Genomic DNA, 23,903 nt, shown 5'->3' with positions numbered 1-23,903 from the left:
TTTGTTTGATTTTTGATTCATTTAAACGTGGCAGAGTGCGTTTTTTCCATAGACTGTAACTACAGGGTTTTTTTTTATTTTTTATTTTTTCCGCTTAGCTCCGCGCTCTTATGTCCTCTTGAACGGTAGGAAGTTTAAGTTTTGCTCTCCGACCTGACTGGAAGTCAGACATGCCTACCAGTTTAAAGTCTGGCTAACAAATTAATTAATGTATCTATTTATTTGTTTAAACCTTGCCTTATAGACTTAAATGAATTCGGAAACATAACCGAAGCCTCAAACGACGGCGGAAATAAAGGGAGGATTTCTCTCTCGCCTCTTTGCTTGTCTTCGCTTCTGCTCGCCTCTCTTCCCCCAACACGCGGAGAAAAAAACTCCCATAATGCCTTGTTCAACATGGCTGCGTCCTGGTGTCGGCGTGTGTGTAAACAGTTGTAGCATCAGCTAAGTGAAGAAACAAAGTGTAGTTTTCATGAATCGCTTTAATCGCGTACCAGTCTTTGAATTTCAAACTGCCTTTCATCAAACATCGACGCAAAGATGAAGATCAAGTCGAAGTCTTCGTATCACAAATCAGAGAACACCTTCAGGGTGAGAGTCCACAATATACTGCACCATGATGCTGATAGAGTAGCAGGGATAAAGCTTTATAGACACAAATCATTTCTTAGGTGTAGTACCGATTTGTTAATCATATGCAAGTAGAGGAATTCACTGATAACAGGGAAGATTGTTTAATAATTTATTGGAAAGATGGCATTTAAGCTGTAATCAGTAGCAGAATATAAACTCCTCTAATTCCTCTTTCAGTTTCTCACTTTTGCTGAAAGACTTGCCAATGTCAACATCGATGTCATCCATCGTATTGACAGGACTGGATCTTATGCTGAGGTGTGTACAGCCAGTGATCATGGCACCTTCATTTTTAATCACATTTATTCAGTAAATTCTCATGATTTTATGTTTGGTAATTACGGTACTTTTTTTTCTCTCTATGCAGGAAGTAGAAACATACTTTTCTGAAGGACTCACAAAATGGAGAGACCTCAACTTGACAGAGCATTTCAGTACGTAAACAATATAAGAAATACCACATCATTAGCCATAGTGACATGTTAGGAACAAAAATATCTTAACCTTGTTACTCATTACCCTAAGAAAAGATGTTGTGTTATTGCAGCTAATGCAAAACTGACGCCTTTCCTCCACAGCAACGTTTTTGAAAGAGGTATCCAACAAGAGCCAGTCATTCAACATGCTGGTTTTCCATCAGAAGTCAATAGTGGAGAGTTTGAAAACACACCTGGCTGTCAACAACAGTCTGGCCTACCAACCACTTCTGGAGTAAGTGTTTCGCATGCGATTTGCGGATTTACCAGAAGAATGAATTGTTCAATTGCCAAGAAGTGTTTTTTTTTTTTTTTGCTTTAAAACCAACACTACTAATTAAACTTTGCATGGCATTGACTCCAGTTATGTCTCTCCTCTTCTCCTCTCCTCCTACCCCCAGCCTGGTGGTTCAGCTGGCCAGAGACCTGCAGACTGACTTCTACCCTCACTTCCCTGACTTCTTCATTCTCATCACCTCACTGCTGGACACAAAGGACACAGAGGTCCTGGAGTGGGCTTTCACCTGCCTGTCCTACCTCTACAAGTACCTGTGGAAGCTCATGGTGAAGGACATGACCAACATCTACAGGTGAGAAACCAGTTGGAGTCAGATGTTTTACTGGTGAATATGTTTTCCACTGTACTGGGTGTTGAATGGCATTTTTTCCCCATCTGCTGTACAGATGAAATATGAACCCTCTGTCTGGAAACGTGGACAATTTAAAAATATATCCTGATCACATTTGGAAAGCAAAAGATGTGTTATTTACAGTCCTGTTTTGTTTTTTGTTTTTTTGTTTATAACTTGTTTTTAATTACCTATCTAATTGGGTTAGGTCAATGGTTTGTGTTCTGTGACATACACAAAAAAAGAGAAGTGTTATTAGCAATCAGACTGCATACGGGTCACATTTTGGTTGACATTAATGCATCTTTCCACCTCAGTTTGTACAGCACACTTTTGGAACACAAGAAGGAACACATCCGCAAGTTTGCAGCAGAGAGCTTCTCTTTTTTGATGAGAAAGGTGGGGGACTTGCCTGCAATCACACACGAAACATGAATTCACTTTTTCCTTCTTTGTGACTTTTTATTGTCGGCAACTGTTAGGATGGATTTAATTTTAAAAAAGAAAAGAAAAAAAGTGGATTAAATATTGGCCTGTAGGGTTTTTGAGTGGAGTGGTTTTTCGTGTTAAAAATATTTCAGTTTGTAGTATTAAATATTTTTTATATTTCTGTGTATTCAGTGGTCATCGGTGATAAATTCATTACCCCCCCCTCACAGGTTCCAGATCTCGATGCCGTGCTGACTCATGTGTTCTCAGACCTGCAGCAGCATCCTGATAAGGCAGAAGGAGCAGGTCAGCTGCTGTTTGAGATGTGCAAAGGAGTCAGAAACATGTTCCACTCCTGTGCTGCAAATGTGAGTTATTGTTTTTTTTGGGGGTTTTTGTCCAAAAAGAGTTTTCATTATACGTACACTAAATGATGGTTCTATGCAGAATACCTGCTGCATATTGTACAAGGTTTTAATTTAATTCAGTACCCTCTTTGCTTTGCTGGTAGCAGCCTCAGAAACCCAGTTATTGGTGAGGTTATAGAGATTTGTTGCTTCTAGGATTCAATGTAATGGGGTCTGCTGTGCTAAAAGAGCAGTCTTTTATTCAAAAAATTTAGAGCATCATAATGTGGTAATATGGTAACAGTAGACTGATGCGATCCTGGTTCATCTTCATTTTCTGTTTCTTTGCACCTTTCTCTCCAGGCTCTCCCTGTGGCTCTGCGGAAGCTTGGTCCCACAACCAACCCAGGAATCTCACTGCCTTGGGACACTGTCAGGGACGCTCTGGATCACATGGCTCAGGCTGCAGCCAATCACGTTGACAGAGAACACGTCCTGATTTTATGGGAGTCCCTACAGGTAAGGCAGGACGGTTAGAATATTAAGTGCAAATTTAGATGAATACCACTGACCATTATTCAGGTTTCCGCTGTCATGACAGTGCTGAAACAATCAATCTTTGTCCTTTCATTTCAGGCACTGTCTGTGTCATGAGTTAAAGTACTTTCTCCACTCTCCAAGTTCACTGTTAAACTTTGTGCCTGGTGTCTGTGTCACTATGTGCAGGTCAGTGTGGTGGAGGTCCTTGATGTAATGGAGGCAAAGGGAGAGGAGGCAGACCAGGCAACAGAGCAGTTGGAGAGGCTGCTGTTTGTTCTCCATACCCTTGTGTCCCACAGAGACGGAGCCAAGATCACCAAGCCGGAGGCCATCTGCCAGGTAAGAGGAGGAAATGATTTGTGAGATTGTTACATATTCAAAATCCTTATTTCCCCCGTAAAGCAAACCATGTAGCTTATTCCTTTGGACTGTATGTTTTCAACATCTTATTCTCTCATGCCTGCAGATGGTGTTGCGGCTGATTAAGAGCTCCGCTCTGTCAACTCCTTGTTCACGCCTGCTTCTCCAGATCATCTCCTCTCTGCTCCTCGGGGAGAACATCAGCCTGCCAAAATCACTCATCCAGGAGACGGTTCAAAAGGTGATGAGAAAAAAAGTTCACACCTTCATGTTTTAGAGTCAATAAGTATGTGTGTGTTTACACCTTCTTTTCTGACTCTGTCTTCTTCAACAGGTCTTTAGCAGCACAGTGGGACAAGACTTGATCCTAGAGTTCACCAAGGAGATGTTCACCATGAAAGAGTTTGAGCAGGTGAGTCGTCACTAGAGTGATATATTCAGTATTTTCCTCTTTCTCTGGCTCTGCCTGTGCCTCCCTAACATCTTTCTTCTCCCCTCTCCTCTAGCTCTTCCTCCCCAGCCTACTGCGCTTCACAGCTGGGTTGTTCAGTTGTGGAGATGCCCTGTCTCGCCACTGTGGCCTGGAGGTGCTGGTCAGCCTGATCTTTGCTAAAGCCCCGCCCCCGACAGACGCCTCCATGGCCTTTGAAACCTACCCACTGCTCTTCACTGGACAGACCACAGGGTGAGATACTTCAGTACACCTCAAATATTCACGTCTAATTAGGTCATAAATTGAATCCTAGTTAACTTAAGACCTGAAAGGTCTTTGGTTGTCTGAGTCATGCACATATATTTATTTTATTTTTTCCATGAGATGAATGTGTTTATCTCCTCCAGAGTGTTCAGCTGTAAGGAGGCAGGTCAGGTCAGCAGTACGACATCAGAGCAGCCAGTGCCAGAGCTGGTGCTGTCTCTCATCAGACTTCCTGGGGACCAGAACCAGTCCATCACTGACCTGTCGCTGCCTTGGTCCGCCCTGATGCTGCTGCCACATGTCAGGTAAGAGACACATACACACACACACACACACACACACACACACACACACACACACACACACACACACACACACACAAAAACACATGTATGAATGTACTGCCACACCTGTGGGCTCCTGGTTACAGAGTTTCTGTTTTTTAGAGATGTATTTCAGGCAGGTAGTCAGGGAAGTTCATACATTCTTTGAGTGAAATCACGTTGTAAGCACAACATATTCTCCAGCTTGTATCACAGTATTACTTGATACTTTAGAGTTTGTTTGTTTTTTTTCATATCAGCTGTAAATTTAATAATGTTTGCCTCCATATTAAAATATGTAAAGCAAAAAGAAATGAAGCAGCAGCCCTGACTGTTGCTGTAACTTTAGCCTTCTCGCTTCCTTCTCCTCACACTCGCTTGCATACATGGATTGCTGAGAGGTCTTACTGATGTCCATTTCCATCCATTTTCTACCGCTTATCCTCTAGTAGGGTCGCGGGGGGGCTGGAGCCTATCCCAGCATCTTTTCGGGGAAGAGGCGGGGTACGCCCTGGACAGGTCGCCAGTCCATCGCAGGGCAAACACATAGAGACAGACAACCATTCACACTGGTCTTACTGATGTCTCATATTTATTTTTCCTCATCTATTTCTTTAACTGTTTTTAATTTTCCAGACCTCTGGCTCCAGCCAGTGTTGTTCCTGCTGTGTGTGCTCTCTTAAATCACCTCCTGTGTGAGATTGACACAGAGAAATTGGGGAAAGGTTTGTGACAACTTTGTTTTTATTTTCATGTTTGGAAAGTGTGTGATTAATTAGGGTTGAAGTGATTAGCATTTAATCAACAAAATATATCTGAGGATTTTGATAACTAATTTATCTTGTATTATTAGGAACCTGATTTTATTGTCTAAATAATTAATAAAAGTATTAAGAATAGATGAATCTATTAAAAAATAAATAATCAGCTGCAGCTCAATTTTTACACTTTACAAGAGCCAAAAAAGATTAAATGATGCTACTGATTGTTTGAATGAACTCCGGTTATGATTCTTTGACTTGAAATAATCACAAACATCAGGCTTTTGAGAACTTCACCCATAAACAAATAAATCTGTTTCTCTTTGGAGTCTACTCAAACAAGATTTTGAATGGTGCATCAGGTTTTGCTGTTCTTAAGACTGACTTACGCCCTGCCCTCCTGTCACTGTTCCTCCACCCTCCAGCTGGTCTGTTTGTAGCAAGACAGGCCCTGAGCTGCCTCCTCAGTCTGGATGGGTCTGCTCAGCTTCTTTCACTGTTTCCTGTGGAAAAGATCACTTCAATCATAAGGTGTGTTTTGCACAGCATCCCTGTCCATGTGTGTCCAAGTCCTCTATCATCGAACTAAACAATGAAACACTTTAACTTCTATTCAAGGGTTTCCTTTTTTAAATCTAATTTCTTATCATTATTATTTTTATTACTATTACAGGAAGTTTCCCACAGACCTGTCTGCCTTGCTGCTAGGAGACCTCTACTATACCCGCCTGTCGCTCAGCGGTGTTTCAGAGCATCTATCCCACAGTGCACTGATGGAGCTCTACCAGATTGTGCACGCCAACCTCTCGTCCAACATCTCTAAGGTTTGTCTCCTGTCACAATAAAGGCAAATTAGATCCCTTGAGATTTAGGAAAGTAACCTACACACAGTTACTGCTTTTCCATTTCATATTCTCAAGATTAACTTTGTGTGTTTTAAAAAGAAAATAAATCCAGAATATCTGAAAAAAATATGAATAGTGTAAAGGCGCTATTAAGATATTTATTTACATTTATTTCCTTCAGTTTTATTAGTTCTTTTCTCTTTCAGATTCGCCTCCTGACTCTGAGGATTCTCTCTCAGTTTGAGGCAGAGCTTCCTCCACAGGCTGAGGTACAGCTGTCAGTCGAGATTCTCAATAAACTACACCAAACAATAATTGTCTTTTGTGTACTTACCTGTGTGAGTGTCTTCCTTCTGTCCAGGGTGAGGAGAGTGTGGAGGTACAGCCGGTGTTTGCAGTTTGCCTGCAGGCAGAGCTTGTGCCGGCTTCAGTGCAGGACTATAGAGAGAAGCTGCTGCACCTCCGGAAGCTGAGACACGACCTGGTGCAGCGCAGCCTGCCACAGGGGCCCCCCGGCACCTTCCAACAGGTACACAGAGAATGTCAATCATGGGCAAAAGTTACAGCAGAGGTTTAAATGGTTGGTTGATCAAACCTAATGACTCAATGTAAGTTAACCAGGAATTTTGAAATTCACTTTCCAGCCCACACACCAACGTATAATAAGACCTCCCTACTCATTACTCGATTATTAAAATGGTTGCAGAACTAATTTTCTGTTGAAAAACCATTCAATTAATAAACCAAATGTTTAAAGCTCTAATAGTTTTTTTTTTTGTTTTTTTTTGTTTTTTTATTCATTTAAATAGTAAAGACATGACACCTGAAAACATCCTGGTTCCCCTTCTTTTCTTTCAGGTGCCTCTGCGTTACCTCATCGCAATGTTGTTCGTCAACTTCAGGCCACTGTGGGACGCAGTCATTGAGCTTCTTGTGTGAGTATAAAAGAATCCAGCCACAATAGATTCAGCTGAAATTAATATTAACATGATGTTTTGATTTATTGAGACATTTGTTTTTTTTGTCAGTTGTGTGATTACACAAAGTATAAGAATTTCATATAAAGTGAAAATTTCTAACCATGCACAGCACCATGGGTTGTTGGCATTTTACCATAAGCTTTAAACACATTTATTTTACAGAACTATGTCTGAATTGGCCGAATACATTTTACAAATATTAAATATGCACAAACTGGTTTCTTTCCTCCTCACAGGAGCCATGCCAGAGGGATGGACAACAAGGACTTCTGGGCAGTCTACCATGAACATCTGGAGATGGTGGCAGGGCTGGCTGGTAAGGCTGCCTTCTGGGCTTCTGGGTTCTGGTCCAACTTATTGCCATGAATTGAATTTTAGATACTAAGACATTGATTTGGTGATTGGTATTTAGCAAAAAATGCCTTGAACAAAGAGAAATACAGTATGCAATCGAAATGTGAGGGGGAAAAAATAAATCCTCTCTGCCTGTTGTAGAAAAGGAACTGCGGGAGGATGATGATGATAGTAATGAAGAGGAAGAGTCCAATCGTCAGAGTGAGCTGGGGTGTGACGTCATTGAAAGTGGGGACGTTGGGGTGCTGTTCCTAGAGCAGCTGAAGTTGACCTGTGACCCTAATGAGAGGACGGACTTCCCCAACTTCCGCAGCCTGCTGTGGCGTGCAATGGCCCAGTATCCTGACAGAGTGGAACCACGCAGCCGAGAACTTAGTCCTCTACTGCTCAGGTTCATCAGGTAATTTTTTTTTTTTTTTTTTTTTTTTTTTACAGAGCGTATAATTAGGGAGAATGTTTGCCTGATATAGCTTTAAAAAAATAACAAACAGGAATTGTGGGAGGTCCTGACGGTTTTTGTCTTTGTTGTCAGGAATGAGTTTTATCCTGCTGACCTGCTGGTAGCCCCCACTCAGGACCTGAGGAAGAGGAATGATGCTGCCCTAGAGGAGTCTGGGATGGCTGTGGAGGAAGAGGAGAGAGAGGAAGAGGAGCAGGATGTGGAGGAGAGGGGCAGACAGCAGAGGAAGGCACCTCCAAGGAGAGCTGCTGCTAAGTAAGACTTAAGTTACCCACTGAGTGCTAACTGCTCAGCACCAAAGTTAGTGGCTAACATTCGCTGGTTAACACAACAGAGCAATTCCTTCATTCATTCATTGCATTCATCAGGTGGACAGAAACATAACTCCGCTAATGTTGCTTTGCTGGATGTTTGAATTGGCAACGGTTTGCTAACACGTTAGCCATATTCGCTGCCAAATACATCCTCCAAAACCAACGTCTACATCAGGTTACTGATACTCAATGTTTGAATTTGTGAAGACTTTGTAGGATTTTCAAGGATCAGAGAATGAATGGACTGAAAGCAACTTATAAACTGAACCATCTGACTCTTTTCTTACAAAGATAAACCTAAACCATCAGAATAATTTGACTGATGATCTAGTCACAATAAAACCTTCAACATGTAATGACCATTGTACCTGTATTGGTGTTACATTTTAACAGGATTGTGCTCTCTATTATGGCAATTGTTGGTTGTGTTAAGTTTTATGGGATTTCTTTTTCCTCCCATAGACAGCTGATTGCACATCTGAAAGTTTTTGCCAAGTTCACCAACCCTCGTGCTCTCTACCTGGAGGGCAGTCTCAGTGAGCTCTATAACCAGGTAATACTAATACTTCTAATGCATCTGCAGTTGGCGTTAAACCAAACCAATTAAAAGCTGCTTATTGCTGGAACATGACAGTGTATTTTCTCTTGAATGTTTTTTGTTTTTTTTCGGTTTTCATAACAAGGAATGGGGAGTTTGGGTCGATTTGGACTTTTTCAGTTAGTAGTAGTAGTAGTAGGTTGAGTAGCTCCTCAGGCATCAAACCACCAGTGTGATGTATTTCTCTCTGTCTGTTTTCAGTTGCTCTGCCATCAGGACCAGCAGATTCAGCGAGTGGCGCTGGAATGTATTCTTGCATACAAAGACCCCAACATAGTACCATACAAGTGAGATAACTACCTTCATCACATTATGAGATGGCAAACAGGAAAACGAATGTACAGTAACATTTCTGTCCAACAGTCTCCCAGTTTGTCCCTCTTCCTCAATGGGATCATTGTGAGCTTCTTTGAAAAGTTATGGCTCTCGTCACCAACCCTCTATGGTTACAGACGGAGGAATGTTAACCTCCACTTCAGTGCTGACTCTGCCTGACATTATACCCTCCACTAGCTGTTAGCAAGTTATCCACTTACCGCACTTCCAGCCTACCTGCAGACAGATGTGTGGATCCGGGGAAGTTTTACATTACAGATGTCTGTATGTGTGGTTCTTTGTTCAGCATCAAGCTGTTACACTGACCTGGTTTCTGGAGAGTGCTTCTTATTGTTTTGTTTATTAATCACATATAAAATTGTTATGAGACTTTATTATTGACAAATGGGAATTTCTTTAACCTAAGTTTGAGTGTGTGCTCTGCTAGTAAGTCTTTGAACAAAATGTTGAACCCACTATAAGCAACCGATGCAAGCCCCAGTGATGCTGCTCTGTGTCCTGATGTTTTAACCTCTTTTTGTGTGTGTGTGTTTGTTCAGGGAGAATCTTGAGAGGCTACTGGAAGACAAAAACTTCAAAGAGGAGATTGTCCATTTCAACATTTCTGAGGAGACGGGAGTGGTTGATGCTTCACACAGAGGCAGACTGATCCCAGTGCTTATGAGGTACTGTACCTGTATGTGTGTTGCAAAGTATGTTTAAAATGCTTATTCACTCTCTTCCAAAAGTTAGATGAGAAGATTGATATCACGTGTCATTAAACGATTTCTTTGTACCTGTGGACAGTGTCAGGCTGTTTCTAGTCCCCTGGCTGTAGCTTCATATTTAGCATATATGACAGACATGAGAGTGTCCAACTATTCCTTGAACTTGCAAATGATCACTTTGCTCATTTTGGGAGTCATTTATTGAACTACAAAACAACACCCATAGCTTACATATTAGCCCAAAAACACACAAAGACAGTTGATAGTTCAATTTCATCATTTTTATTTGCTAGAAAGCAGGTAGAAGTGTTTACAAAAGAGGAGTGTGCTTTTACACACACTCTGTCCCCAGCCAGTCTGGCTCCCACACTTGAATTGTTTATCTTTTTTTTTAATATAAATATTGGTTCTATTTCATTCATTCTGTCGTTTACAAGGAATCAGTCTTTTCCCTCTGCTGCTGCTGCTTGTTGCCAACATTTTCTACCACTTTAGAAAGCTTCAGAAATGGGCCAAGGTGGTCTCAACAGTGCTCACGTTATATACTACCTCATTCTCAATTACACTGACAAACTATTTTGCACAAAAATACAAGAGGACATTTTTATTATTTTCCTTTTTCTGATTATAATGTGGGGCAGCTTTATCACAAGTATCTATAGTTTGATATTCTCTCACCAGCTTGTTTTTGCTGTTCATGTTACAGGATCCTGTTTGGGCGTCTGCGCAGTAAAGCAGGCAGTAAGTTTCAGGGGAAAGCCGCCTCCGTGTCCCGGTCCTCCATCATTCTGCGTTTCCTGGCAGGTTGCCAGGCTGAGGAGCTAGGAATGTTCATCGACTTGCTGCTGGAGCCCGTCTGCCATCACAGCCAAGGTAGAAAATAAAAGATTTCCTCAGTCACAAAACATTTTCCACCACACAAAAACACATTATAAGAAGCTACAGGAAACGCCCTACCTTTTAGAAAGAAAAATGGATTCTCTACTGCAGTTTAGATTTTTAGTTGAGTTTCAACCCCAATCATCATAAATGAAGTTTGTTTTTCATGTGGTTGTCTCATTAAGATTCTGTGTTCTCTGAAAATTCTCTGTTTACAACTAAAAGTGTGTCTGAGTTTGTATTTCTTTCTGAGCTCTGTTTGACTTGTGTATCGAATCCACAGAAAAGGATAATTAACATGTTTTTTTCATTATTAATCTATAAATGTAATGTAGTCTAAAAAAAAACTCTAATATTTGGCAGTTAACATTTCAAAGGTGCTCGATTATACATAATAAAAAATGTATTATTTGGGGTTTAAGCTGGTAAAGCAAAATAAGCATTTAAAAAACATTCACTTGTGCTCTGGTAACCTGTGACATGAGGGGCACATTCTTTATTTTTGCTATTTTATGAACCTATAAATACATTTTATAGGCGTTATATAAATTGTTTCTTCCAGCCACTGGCAGCAGTCTACAGGAAGTATCAATTGTGTATCATACTGTTTGCAGCTCAGTGCACAGGAGCTACACAAGAAAACAAGTCTCTCTTGAACCAAACAATTTCCTGAGACTCAGACATGAAAAAACAGCATTTAAACATTAGAAGTTCCTTCGTTGATCTTTTCGTGTGCCGTGTCCTCAGGTTCCTGTCTGGCAGCAGTGGAGAGGGCAGTTGCTGAGACAGACGTGGGCGCTATCCTGCCACTGGGCCGTCAGCACGGCCTGCTGAACATCATCAATGTGGTGATCCAGAAGCTGGGGCATCTCATCCACATCTACCTGCCTAAAGTGCTGCAGATCCTGCTGTGTGTCACCGCCTCTGTGTCCAGTGTCCTGGACAGCAGGGACCAGGTAACCAGAATGAGGATTGATTGTGATTTCAGTGTTTGTTTCCTGAATTCTTTCTTATACTGTATAAATTACAGTCAGCAAGATGACTTGAGAGCATCCTAAAAATACCAAATTCAGATGGTTGAAGCTGTTCAGATGAAGTTGCTGTGTCATTTTAAGTATTCTTACTTACAGTGTAAGGAGATCGTTTCTTCAGGGAATCAACAACTGTGCTTTATAAGTCACTTAAAAGGGAACATATCTAAAAAAAAAATCCTCTGAGTGCTTCTCAGTGCTGTATTCTGTCTTTTTTGTTTGTAGCTGAGGGCAGGTTGCATCAGTCCTCTGAAGAACCTAAGGCGACTCGGCATCCTGAGGATTCAGGACTTTTTTGACGGCTTTGACTCCTACAGCTTCAGCCCAGACGAGCTGGATGCTGTCTTCCAGGCTGTAGTTTGGCCTCAGGTACATAATGCAAACAACTTCTGTTCCTGTTTTTTTTTCTGAGGTTCTACTGTGTTAGTTGTCTTTCTCCAGAGAGTTCTGGTTCACCTACAAGTTTAAGTTTCTTCTTTTTTTTTCTTTTTTTTTTTTTTCTTTTTTTGTGTGTGCAGGTGTGTCGTCTCCCCACAGAGAGCCCCTACTCCCCGACACCTCTGCTGAAACTCATTCATGTGTGGTGCAAAAATGCCAGGTCAGTCTGTGGCTTCTTCCCATAATACCATCTGTTCCTCATCCTTTCATCACATTAACCAGCATATAGAGTCTTTCATCCAGAGTGAGTTCAATAAAGATGTATATTCTTTGTCTCAGGTACTTCCCCCTTCTGGCCAAACACAGACCAGACCATTCAGAGTGTGATGTCCTCCTAAATGTCTTTGCCCTCCTATCTGCAAAGAAGGCTTCCCCAGTGACCATCGCTATGGTAATGGACATAGCGGAGTCTCTAGCAACGACAGAAGACTTTGTTGCCTCAGAGACAGAGACAGGGTTGAGCGTCAACAGCAGTGTTTTCCCGCAGCCTGGGGAGGGCGCTCTTGTCACTGCAGGTTAGCAGATTGTTTTCCTCAAAATACAATCTGAATGTAGTTTTCCCTGTTTTATCCTAATTGTATATCTCTTCTTAATCCGATGCCGGCCACTGTTAGATATTTGTGTTGTTGTGCTTTTCTAGATTCATTAACTCAGGGCTCCAGGCTGCTGCTTCCCCACATCTCCACTCTGCTGCACTACCTGAGCGGAGTCGTACGCAACACTGACAGGCTCAAGAAGAAGAAGTTCAGAGCGCAGGTGGCAAAGGAACTCAACATCCTCTCCAAGTGAGTTCACTGTGAACTGACTGGTTAGATTTGAGGAAATACAGTACAGATCACATTCATTCATTTATTTTCCCTGCTTTATTATATCCAAGATGTTCTCTCTTTGAAACATCAGGTGTTTGCAGTTTGCTTCGTCTCATTAAACTTTTTTTATTTTTTTATTTGTCGCCTTCTGTCGGCCAGGGTCAGTCGATTTGTGAGCGACAAGGAGCAGAGCTCAGTGCTCATCAGCCTGTTGCTACCCTACCTCCAGAAAGGCAACAACCCTCAAGTAAGACTAACAAATTATTGTGTGCTCTATGACAGCTCCAATGAGACTGATTTCATAGTTAAGTTTTAATGTAAAATTAAGAGCTTTCTGCCTGAACTGAGCCTCCAAGGTTGTGTGTACCATCTCTGACTATCTCTATGAATTAAAGCTTAAAGATATGGATGTTTAATGTTAGGGTCTGTATTCAATTCAAGGGAAAATTTGCCAAATTACAAGTTCTTATAACAGATTGTATGTATTCATGCTACCAGTTATTTAGCTCAGTTTGTTTGTTTCAGGAGACAGAAATTGACATCCTGGCCACCATACAAAACCTGCTGCGGCAGTGTGTGCAGCCGTCTGCATTCCTGCGCCCTCTCAGCAAACTCTTCTCCATCATCCACAACAAGCTGCCCCGGCAGGCCCTCACCAGCGTCTTCCAGGTCCGACAGAAAACAAAATATTGTGATTACACGAACACAGTAATTGAGATTCAAGATTGTTGGTATCACCATTACATATTGCATTCAACTGTTTGAATCTCACTTCTGGTATGTCCTCTAAGTATTTATGCATATATGTAGCCTATGCATTTATATATAGTAAAGTAGAGTGATATGGATCCTCTGTAGATGTTTCCTCTCCATTTTTGACCTTTTTTTTTTTTTTTTTTTTTTTTTTTTTTTTTTTTAACACTAATCCCTCTTTAAGCTGTGATGAGGGGTCAAAAATTGAGTCATTTAAATGGGTCACAAGCCAAAAAGGTTTAGAATTATTGAACTGGCCTGATGTTACAAAATTTTTGTATATGCTGAATATTACTAGTAGAGGATGACTGAATTGGTGCAGATGTATGTCTATGCTATTGATATCAAGCCCAGACTTGACTAGAATGATAGAGAGAAGATTTGCATTTGGCATTTATTTGTGGTTGTAGTTCTAAATAATGATTCCTCTCAATAAAACTAAGAGAATCTTTAAATTAACCTTCCTTACTCTTAATCTGTCTGCTGCTCTGATTTCAGACTCTGTCAGATCTGGAGCCTTCACTCGCATATATCACTGATTTGGCAGCAAAGGTAAGATCATCTATTACACTTACATGATGTTTTATTATTTACACTTTAATCTCTGTGGTCAGATTCACCTGCTCCACATTACTACAGTCAGTAATGGCAACCATACTGTTTCCTGCTTGTCCTCTCCAGCTCAACGCATTCGACAGTCGACACTTGGATGAGATCTACTTTGATGTGCGTCTGACGGCTTTCCAAGAGGCTACCAGGCGGGTCAAAGACATGCAGACTCTGGACCTGGACTACATCACCACCATCATACACAACTGTTTCCACACCTTTGAGGTCAGCAGATATGATACAGAAATACTGTCTAATCTAAGAGCTGTAACATAAGAAGATTTTCATTAATTGTCCCTCCTTTGGTGCAGATTGGTGACATGTCGCTGGCAGACAACGCCACCTTGTGTCTGTCTGCAGTGATTGTCCAGCTGGCAGCGGTCGGACCTGGAGAACAGATCTACAAGGACATTGTGCAACACACCATCTTGGATGCTGTACACAAGGGGCTTCGCAGCAAGACAGAGGTACACACACACACTTCCTCCTATTTTCTGAACACACTAGCTATATCAAATAAGAAACCACTATACACACTTATGAAGATGTATGTTTAAAATGTGGTCTCTTCCTCTACTAACCCCCTTCACTCTACCAGAGTGTGCAGCATGATTACACCACTGTGCTCGCCTGCCTGGTGAAGATCTTTCCCTCCAGAAAAGAGTTCAGAGACCTGGTGCAGCTCACAGACTACAACGATCCCGAGTCTGACTTCTTTGAGCACATGAAGCACATTCAGGTGAGAAAGAACCCATAAAAACTCACTCCTCTTACTTATTTCCCCTGTTATCTGACTGTTGTACAGGTAGGACCACAAAGACTAACACATTCCTCTGTTTAGATCCACCGTCGTGGTCGCGCACTGAGGAAGTTGGCAAAGCAGCTGACCGATGGCACGGTGGTCATGACGTCTCGTTCCCTGCAGAATTACATAATGCCGTACGCCATGACGGCCCTGCTAGATGAAAAGATGCTCAAGGTGACTTATCTACACTCAACCTTTCATAAAGGATACAATTTCATTTTCAAATGCAACGTAATGAAATTCGATTTTGAGAGAGAACTTTTTCAAACCTGTGCATGGAAACTAAAAATGCTTCTTCTCCCATGCTGCAGCATGAGAATATGACGTCAGCATCGGTGGAGGTGGTGGGTGCAGTGTGTCGACGGCTGACCTGGTCCAAGTACCTCTACTACCTGAAACACTTCGTCCACATCCTGCAGACTGCGCAGGCTGAGCAGAAACTGGCTGTCAGGTAGGGCTCTCCTCAAGCTTGTGTGCTTTTAAATCGTTTTTTTGACCATTGGATTGCTTTTTATATTCTTGTCTTTTTACCTTTTTAATGCCCTTCGGTCCTTCCATTTTAATTCATGATACTTAAAGCGTTTCATAAAAGTGTTTCCTCTTCTTTTCTCCTCCCTCCCTAAATCCAGTTTGCTAGTCACAGTCCTGGATGCTTTCCATTTTGACCACCACACCCTCAGCAGAGAAATGGAGGCAGCTAAGGCCAGAGAAGGTGAATGACTAATTAGAACTGTTCTGTGTCCACTCATATTTGTTCTCTGTATAAAACTTGATAAATAAAACAACACATTTTTGACAAGCTGGGAGCGTCACAGTCAATGCAGATGACGGGGATGAAGGTGCAGCTGACGAATCAGATGCAAGCGATGATGAGGAGGCAATGGAGATTGAAAAAAAGACTGCTCCATCTGATGTTCCCATGGAAACGGACAACAATGATGGAGAAAAGGATGGTGTCTCAGAGGAAGTGGCCACTACTAAAGTCAAGCGACCAGTGGCTCCTAAACCTGTTGTGGCGGCCAGCGGGCTGCCACAGAGCAAAGAGGAGCTGGAGTCTCTGATCAGCGCCATCCACCAGACTGTTAAAGACAGCGTGCTTCCACGCTTACACAAGTGTCTCACAGCAAAGGTACAACACTGCACACACAAGTGACACATGACATCTATTGTAAAAACCCTAAACAGCAGTGGAATAGTGAAAGTATTTCTGTGTGTGTCTTTTAGGTGAAGCGTGACGAGGAGCACAAGGCGGTGAAGTCAAAGGATGTGAAGGATGAGGAGGTGGCGAGGGTACCAATAGCCTTTGCCATGGTTAAACTGATGCAGACTCTGCCTCCACACATCATGGAGGCCAACCTGCCTGGGTATGCTGCTATGTGCACTTGCATGTGTTTGAGTGTGTTGCTGGTGAATGTCTTTAAACATATGGAGAAAGAAAAATCTCTAGATCAGAAGTAAAACATTTTTGCTGTCATCCAGGATCCAAATACACATGAATCATGTGTGGCATCCTCAGATTAGGGGACAATTAAGATTTTGTAATATGGTTAGGATAAGAATATGACATTTCATTGATGATGTATATGCTATATGATATTCCGTATGATTTTCTCCACCGTTAAATATTTGTGTGTGCGTGTGTGGATGTTATCCAGGATACTGATCAAGGTGTGTGTGCTGCTGAGGAACCGTTTCCAGGAGATACGTGACGTAGCAAGAGGAACGCTGGTGAAGATCATTGAGACACTGGGGTGCAGATACCTGCGGTACCTGCTCAAAGAGATGCAGAGCGTCCTGGTCAAGGGCTACCAGGCAAGAGGACACACGCGCACACACAGATATAGTAAACAGCAAAGAAGAACACACACAAACCCGTCTGTGTCTGGTCGAACATACAGATGTATGGAACGACAGCTTTACGTGCAGTATTGTCATTTAACAAAATAATATCTCAGTGCATACACTTTAATAGAAGGTGGATTTTTGTAGATGGTGGGTCATCACCCTTTTTGTGAAGAGACATGTTTGTATTGTCTCTGAACTGTTTCTGCCCCTCCCCCATCCAGGTCCATGTGCTAACATTTACAGTGTACCAGCTGCTGTCTGTCCTCAGGCCAACCCTAAAGAGTGGTGACCTGGACCTGTGCATGAACATGCTCATCGATGTAAGAGCTTCACTCCATATTACTATGTTGACTCCCATTTGTCAGATGTTGAGGATGGATTAGCCATTAAAACCCCTGATTAACATGTGTCACAGGTAGATTAATTTATATTGATCTTAATCCTTTATTATCCCTCTTCTCTGTTCAATATTGGTCAGATCTTCAACAATGAGCTGTTCGGGGCCGTGGCTGAGGAGAAGGAGGTGAAGGGGATTGTCTCCAAGCTGATGGAGGCTCGACACAGCAAGAGCATGGATTCCTACGAGCTGCTGGCCCAGTTCTGCAGCAGGGAGAGCATCACCAAGCTCATACTGCCACTGAAGGAGGTGAGGGAGTGATTTAATTTGAATAGGTTTCTGCATGTGTTCAATGCAGTGATTGCATAAATGGGTCTTCAAGTGCATGTTTTGTCTTGTCTAAGGAGCACAGAGAAATTCCATTTTATCCATGAACAAAATTATGTTGAAAAACCAAGTATTATCATCCCGTCAGATACTGGAGACTTCATCCAGTCTGAAGGTGTGTAACCGAGTGGGTGCCGTGCTGCGGCGACTGGTCCTGGGTCTGCTTGTCAACGGGGGCATGACTCCTCAGGATATTTTGCTGCTGAGCCATGGCCTGGTCAGCCAGAGTTTGCCGCTGCTCACCAAGCGAGACCGGTACACACACACACACACACACACACACACACACACACACACACACACACACACACACACACACAGTTCAGTTCAGACTGAAGTATAGTAAATCACTTTAATGCTTATTTGCATTCAATATTTATGACACTGTATCTGTTTGTAATTCTAGAGAGAAAGCGTCGGCACGGCCTCCCCCTGACCCCAGGCTGCCCCCTCCCAGCTGCCTGCTCCTGCCTCCTACCCCGAAGAGAGGGGGTCAGAAAGCTCCCGTCAGCTGCCGAACCAACATGCACATCCTGGTGGACGCTGGCCTCAAGGTACACATCACTCAAACTTGTCTTCAGTCATCTTATACGATGTTTGTATTAGCATCAGTTTGTTGCAATGTACTGTTTCTAATACTACTTTCCTCTGAAGTTTTTTTTGTCCTGATATAGTAACAGAAGCATAATGTTCCACATAGTTCACTAATGTGAACGTATCATATCACAGAAAAAGCATTCTTTGTACTTCTCTAACAATATGCGTAACATTTTCTGCATTGTCTTATCCTAAATATTGTGCATTACAGGAGAAGGAAGGATTGCCTTGTGATTGTTTTGTGAGTCTAAAAGAATTAAACAGAAGCACAAGTGTTTGTCATCATATGAATCCATCTGTTCCTCAGCTGCTCCACCTGAGTCTGAAGAAATCCAAAGTGACATCATCTGAGGCCTCAGCTCTAGAGATGCTGGACCCTTTCGTAAGGCTGCTGCTCGACTGCCTCGACTCAATGCACGTCAAGGTACGAGCATTTGATGTTTACATATCACCCCAACTATGAGCATTAGTTGATCAAACAAATTCTGGTCTCTCAAATTAGATGACGGATATAATAACTTGCCCTCTTCTTCTGTCTCCTTCCTCTCAGGTGATCACAGAGGCTCTGGTGGCATTCACCTGGCTGTTCAAGTTCCCTCTCCCAGCAGTGGAGCAGAACGCCGACCAGCTGACCAAGCAACTCTTTGTTCTGCTGAAGGATTACTCCAAGGCCGGAGCCGCCCGCGGGGAGAACTACCACCTGGTTCAGAACTGCTTCAAGGTAACACAAGGAATATATATATGTGTGTGTGTGTGTGTGTGTGTGTGTGTGTGTATATGAATGTGTGTATGTATGTATGTATGTATGTATGCAAACAAAACACAACAAATAGTTTTATTGTTGTTTTGTTTCATCAGGGCCCCCAGGATTGGTAAAACCTCAAAAACAAAAAAATGAAGATAAAAATGCATTGATTTATAATGTTGTCTCCTTCCTGTCTTTGTTTGTCTCGCAGGCCATCACCATACTGGTAAAGAACGTCAAAAGCAACAACATCTCTGAGACGCAGCTGCAGGTGTTGTTGGGATATGCTGAGGAGGACATCTACGATCAGTCACGCCAAGCCACTGCCTTCGGCCTGCTGAAGGTAACCAAGTGTTTTTAGGGCTGTAAACTTTATGTACAGGACAAATCAGAAGATCAAAATTGTAAAAGACAAATTGTTTAATTTTTTTTAAATATATTTTTGTGTCTATCTGTCTCCCTCAGGCAATTCTGTCTAGGAAACTTGTAGTTCCAGAGATGGAGGAGGTGATGAAGAAAGTTGCCAAGCTGTCGGTCACCGGCAGCAACGCTATGATCAGAATACACTGTCGACAGGTACTAAAACACACAACAGCTTCATTTCTCCACTCTGCTGCGTAATGTCTAATAAAGAGACTCTAGTCTTCAGTTCAGGCAGAAAGTAAACAGTATTTGTGTTGTGCAGATCTATCTGAAGTACCTGCTGGACTACCCACTGGGGAGGAAGCTGAGAGGGCACCTGGACTTTGTGGTGGCGCAGCTGCACTATGAGCATGACACAGGCAGAGAGTCTGTGCTGGAGATGCTGGCATACATCTTCCAGACTTTCCCTCAGGTGAGTAAATTCACCTCAACTGGACTGCATTATATTGTCAGGTGTTTTCACCTACATATATGGAAACACACACATATCATCCATATGTCCATAATCTACTCTTACTTTGGGCGTAATTCACATCAGTAGCTTTAACATAAGAACCAACATATAGTATTTTACCAATGATGACTTTTGACTTCACATATGATCTCAACAAAACTGCATTATGTTTTTGTTTGTTCAGAACCTGCTGTTAAAGCACAGCGGTCTGTTCTTTGCCCCGCTGGCCCTGGTCGTGGTCAACGACGACTCGGCACACTGTAAAAAAATGGCCGCCATGGCTATCAAGGCCCTGCTGACGCAGCTGGACTTAAATCACCAGAACACCTTGTACGCCTTCGTCAACACCTGGCTCAATGCAGAAAAGGTAACACATACAATGCAAATGCATGTAAAACGTCTAGGAAATTTTTTGTTTGACAAAAGTGAATTAAATCAGCAGCTTTTTTGGAACTTCCACTTAATATAATTCTCAGTAAGATCTCTGACTTTTCCCTCCTTCCTAGGCCAGCCTTCGCCGTCTTGGTGCCCAGATTTGTGGTCTGTTCGTGGAAGTGGAGGAGGAGAATTTTGCCCGACGACTGGACGACCTGCTGCCTCTGCTGGAGAGAGAGATCAACCCCGACAACTATGAAGATGTAAATGTCAACACATTCACACCATCTCTGGCCACAGGTTTTGAAACATGAGGAATAGAAAGCATCTCTGTGACTCTGTCTTTCAGATTGAAGAGGAGCAGGATGAGAAAGGAGCAGACAGGCTGTTGTTCAGTTATTTGACTCTCATCACCAAACTCAGCAAGCACTGTGGCCTGCTGGAGCTCAGCAAGCATGACGACACACTCTTTCGTATCTGGGGTAAAGGCCCAACACACACAACTGCTCTTCTCTTACATATGCAGCCAAATTCCACATACACTGAGTCAGTTTTCTTCCAATACACCTGCAGGTCACATTGAAGCCCACCTGCGGTACCCTCATTGCTGGGTGTGGCTGACTGCCTCGCAACTCTTTGGCCAGCTGTTTGCAGCCCACCAAGCAGAACAGCTGCTCAATGTTTGGAGAGGAGAGGATGGAGACACTTCATCCCAGTCAGTAGCCACTGCCTTCATCACCAGCAACCTGGACAAGAAGGTGAGGCAAAGGACCACTCTTTTGCACTTTCTGCATCTTATTCTTATTGTTTGAATACATTTTTCTTCTTGTTTCCCTCCTTCTCTGACCTCTAGATGAGAGAGTTGGCGTTATCGTTCTGCAATCAGCTGCAATCCAAGTTCCTGGACACAGCATCAGGAGAGCAGGTGCATAGACTCCACCAAAACACACCCATCATACTGTGTCTCAAACATATTTCAACAAATTTCACAGATTAGATTGAGTGAAGAACATGTTATGCTCCGTCCCCAGGTGATCAAGAACCTGCTGTTCGTCGGCAAGGTGATCTACCTCATTTCCCCCGAGTCTGATGTCACTCCCCCTCAGGATGTGGTGACAGAGGAGGAGCAGAGGGAGAATGGAGATGAAGAGGAGGGACATGGAGAGGAAGAGAAGGAAGAAGAGGAGGAGGAGGAGGAGGAAGATGACAAGGATGATAGACCTCCCTCCCTTCTGTGGTTGATGAACAAGCTGTCTCTGATGGCCAAGAGAGAGGCAGCGCACACTCCCAAAGTTCCCCTAAAGGTAACCATAGAAACTAGGGGTCACGTGTCCTGTTCTCTGGTTGATGATAGCTAAGTATCCTGTTATTCAGTTACTAGGTATAAACTTAACAATAGAACATTATCTGACATTTGGACTCCCATCTTATTACTGCAGCCTTTAAGAGCTGAGTATAAATACATCTACTCTATCTGTAGCCTTGCATGGTTGTATTGTGTGTTGGCCCAGTGAATTTAATTTAGTATGTTGTACTGTGGTCTTTACTGTACTTAAAAGCATTGACTATTTATATTTTAGACTTTTAAAAAACAGCTCAGTGCATGACAGCAGAAAAATAAATCTCTTAATTAGTTTAATTTGACAGGGCAGGGTGTCAGGATGGTTCAGCTCATTGAAAATGCATATTTAAATAATTTTATGCAAACATTTTCTAGTAGATGTGATAAATGTAAACTACCATGGAAGACACTGAAGTCATGTATATTTTCATGTCCATCATTTATAACATAAACATAACAGTATTGACACCTTAAAGACCACAGCCTGTGTCTCTGGTGGGTGTGGTCAGAGATGTAACAAGTGTGCTGTGTGGCACCTGTAACATCACCTGATGCACTCTGCATTTATTTCCCTGCTTGGTGTTGAACATGTCAATTAAATAAAACAGATGCTGAACAAAGTGCTTCATAGAGAAATGAAATAATGACAACAAAAACAAATAGGTAAATAGTGATGGTAAATGTTTGGTCACATTTTAACTGGGGATGTAAGTAAGGTCTGGAAGTAGAATATGGACTGTGGAGATTTGAGAAGCAAGCTGGTGCTGATCCATGCAGTGCTTTAAAAACAAGTACAAGAAAATTTAAATCATTTCTGCATTTCACTGGTAATGAGTGAAGTGAGGTCAGTACAGGGGAAATGTGGTCTCTAATCTTGATGCCAGTGAGAAATCTTGCTGATCTAATCTAGCTGATGGCTGATGTCCTTATACAGACAGTTATGGTAGTCAAGAGGTGATATAATAAACAAGATGTTGCTAATGTAGAAATGTATCTAATTATTTGCTTATGTGCTTCACTTGTTTTTAAGGGGAAATGTAGGATATGAAATGGTAATGGATAATGTTTTCTTTAGAATATAAAGAAAATGTATCAACATTTAAAATGGTCAGTCTTTCAGTGTCTGAACTGTAATTTTATTTTATCTCCCTCCACTTTCTCCAACAGAGAACTTGTGTGTTTAAGTTCCTGGGAGCAATAGCCATGGACCTGGGGAAGGAAAGGCTTGGCCCCTATCTGACCACCATCATCACTCCTCTGTACAGAGAGCTGGACAGCACCTATGCAGACCAAGGTATCAGCTCCCACATCTTCAAAAAAAAACTAAAAATCCTCACACACATACACTCTTTGTCCAGGGTCCAGCTTGTCACATGAGAAAATGGCTGAAAAATGAAATCATCCTCAAACTTTACTCCATCGCTGTCTCTACTCAGACCCCACACTGAAGAACCTGGCGCAGGAGCTGATCGAGCTGCTGAAGAGACAAGTGGGGCTAGAGAAGTTCTCATTGGCCTTCTCCGCTGTCCAGAAGGAATTCTCACAGAGGCGAGCAGCACGTAAACGACACAGGGCCATGCAGGTATGATGTAGGCAAAACACAATGAATGGGCACAACATTATCCTTGGCAGCCACCTTACATTTGTCCTCCTCTTCTCCAGGCGGTAGCTAACCCAGATATCGCTGCCAAGAAGAAACTCAAGAAACACAAGAACAAAATCGAAGCCAAGAAGAGGAAGATTGAGTTCCTACGGCCCGGATATAAAGCCAAGAAGCATCGCAGCCATGCACTCAAAGACCTGGCCATGGTGCAGTGAGCCATGTGGGTGGCTGCATCTCTTTATCAAGGACACTTGGTGGGGATCAACGCTGGCCAGGTGAGCAGGCAGGCGTTGACTGTTCACCCTCAGACACTTATGGGCTAACGGGCTGCAGACTCTGTAAGTCTCACCTCAAGATGTTACATAATGACTTTCACTATTGTAATTAATGTCAGTTGACAAAGAAAACATTGGATTGGACCAAGAAAGACAGATGTTTCTTGCTGAATATGTGAAGAACAAGCAAGGTTGTAAAAGACATCCAACCTCCTTGTGTGTGTGTGTAAAAGAATTAGAAATGACAGGATGTCTCTGTATCACTAATGAAATTGCTTCATATGAATTGCAGATCAAAGCTGAAATCTACTTTTTATTTTCCTGTTGTGACCAGTGAGTGTAGAACTGTGCTCACATTTATAATGTATGTTTTGTAATTAAAAAATATCCAACATTTTTACTGATAA

General features: G+C 42.3%; 1 protein-coding gene across 1 annotated transcript; it reads left to right on the top strand.

Moving 5' to 3' along the window:
- The first annotated feature begins 413 nt into the window (after positions 1-413).
- Positions 414-23,903, top strand: utp20 (UTP20 small subunit processome component). Its single transcript, XM_056367545.1, has 61 exons — positions 414-591; positions 811-891; positions 1,001-1,067; positions 1,212-1,344; positions 1,511-1,699; positions 2,056-2,137; positions 2,398-2,535; positions 2,878-3,033; positions 3,241-3,393; positions 3,521-3,655; positions 3,749-3,826; positions 3,921-4,099; positions 4,255-4,416; positions 5,071-5,159; positions 5,621-5,726; positions 5,869-6,019; positions 6,247-6,309; positions 6,402-6,569; positions 6,899-6,975; positions 7,257-7,336; positions 7,516-7,774; positions 7,907-8,089; positions 8,611-8,701; positions 8,948-9,033; positions 9,622-9,747; positions 10,496-10,662; positions 11,416-11,624; positions 11,925-12,068; positions 12,218-12,297; positions 12,417-12,652; positions 12,778-12,922; positions 13,106-13,193; positions 13,472-13,615; positions 14,198-14,251; positions 14,381-14,533; positions 14,620-14,775; positions 14,907-15,047; positions 15,150-15,287; positions 15,425-15,564; positions 15,743-15,825; positions 15,914-16,242; positions 16,338-16,477; positions 16,769-16,925; positions 17,180-17,278; positions 17,437-17,604; positions 17,771-17,937; positions 18,089-18,236; positions 18,587-18,703; positions 18,830-19,000; positions 19,236-19,367; positions 19,490-19,600; positions 19,710-19,859; positions 20,086-20,268; positions 20,408-20,539; positions 20,626-20,758; positions 20,850-21,034; positions 21,130-21,201; positions 21,308-21,580; positions 22,786-22,912; positions 23,055-23,200; positions 23,281-23,903. The coding sequence occupies exons 1-61, from the start codon at positions 541-543 to the stop codon at positions 23,434-23,436; spliced, it is 8,457 nt and encodes a 2,818-aa protein (XP_056223520.1). The 5' UTR covers positions 414-540; the 3' UTR covers positions 23,437-23,903.

This window comes from Seriola aureovittata, chromosome 22, assembly GCF_021018895.1.
Source record: "Seriola aureovittata isolate HTS-2021-v1 ecotype China chromosome 22, ASM2101889v1, whole genome shotgun sequence".
Classification (NCBI taxonomy): domain Eukaryota; kingdom Metazoa; phylum Chordata; class Actinopteri; order Carangiformes; family Carangidae; genus Seriola; species Seriola aureovittata.
The sequence above is the reverse complement of the archived record's forward strand: the minus strand, read 5'-3'. Positions and strand labels throughout refer to the sequence as shown.

Excerpts from the sequence above, each read along its gene's own strand:
- utp20 (XM_056367545.1), top strand. The coding sequence starts at position 541 with ATGAAGATCAAGTCGAAGTCTTCGTATCACAAATCAGAGAACACCTTC. Across the intron at positions 15,826-15,913 it reads GGCAGCTAAGGCCAGAGAAG|CTGGGAGCGTCACAGTCAAT; the intron begins GTGAATGACTAA and ends ATTTTTGACAAG. Across the intron at positions 21,202-21,307 it reads ACACAGCATCAGGAGAGCAG|GTGATCAAGAACCTGCTGTT; the intron begins GTGCATAGACTC and ends CTCCGTCCCCAG.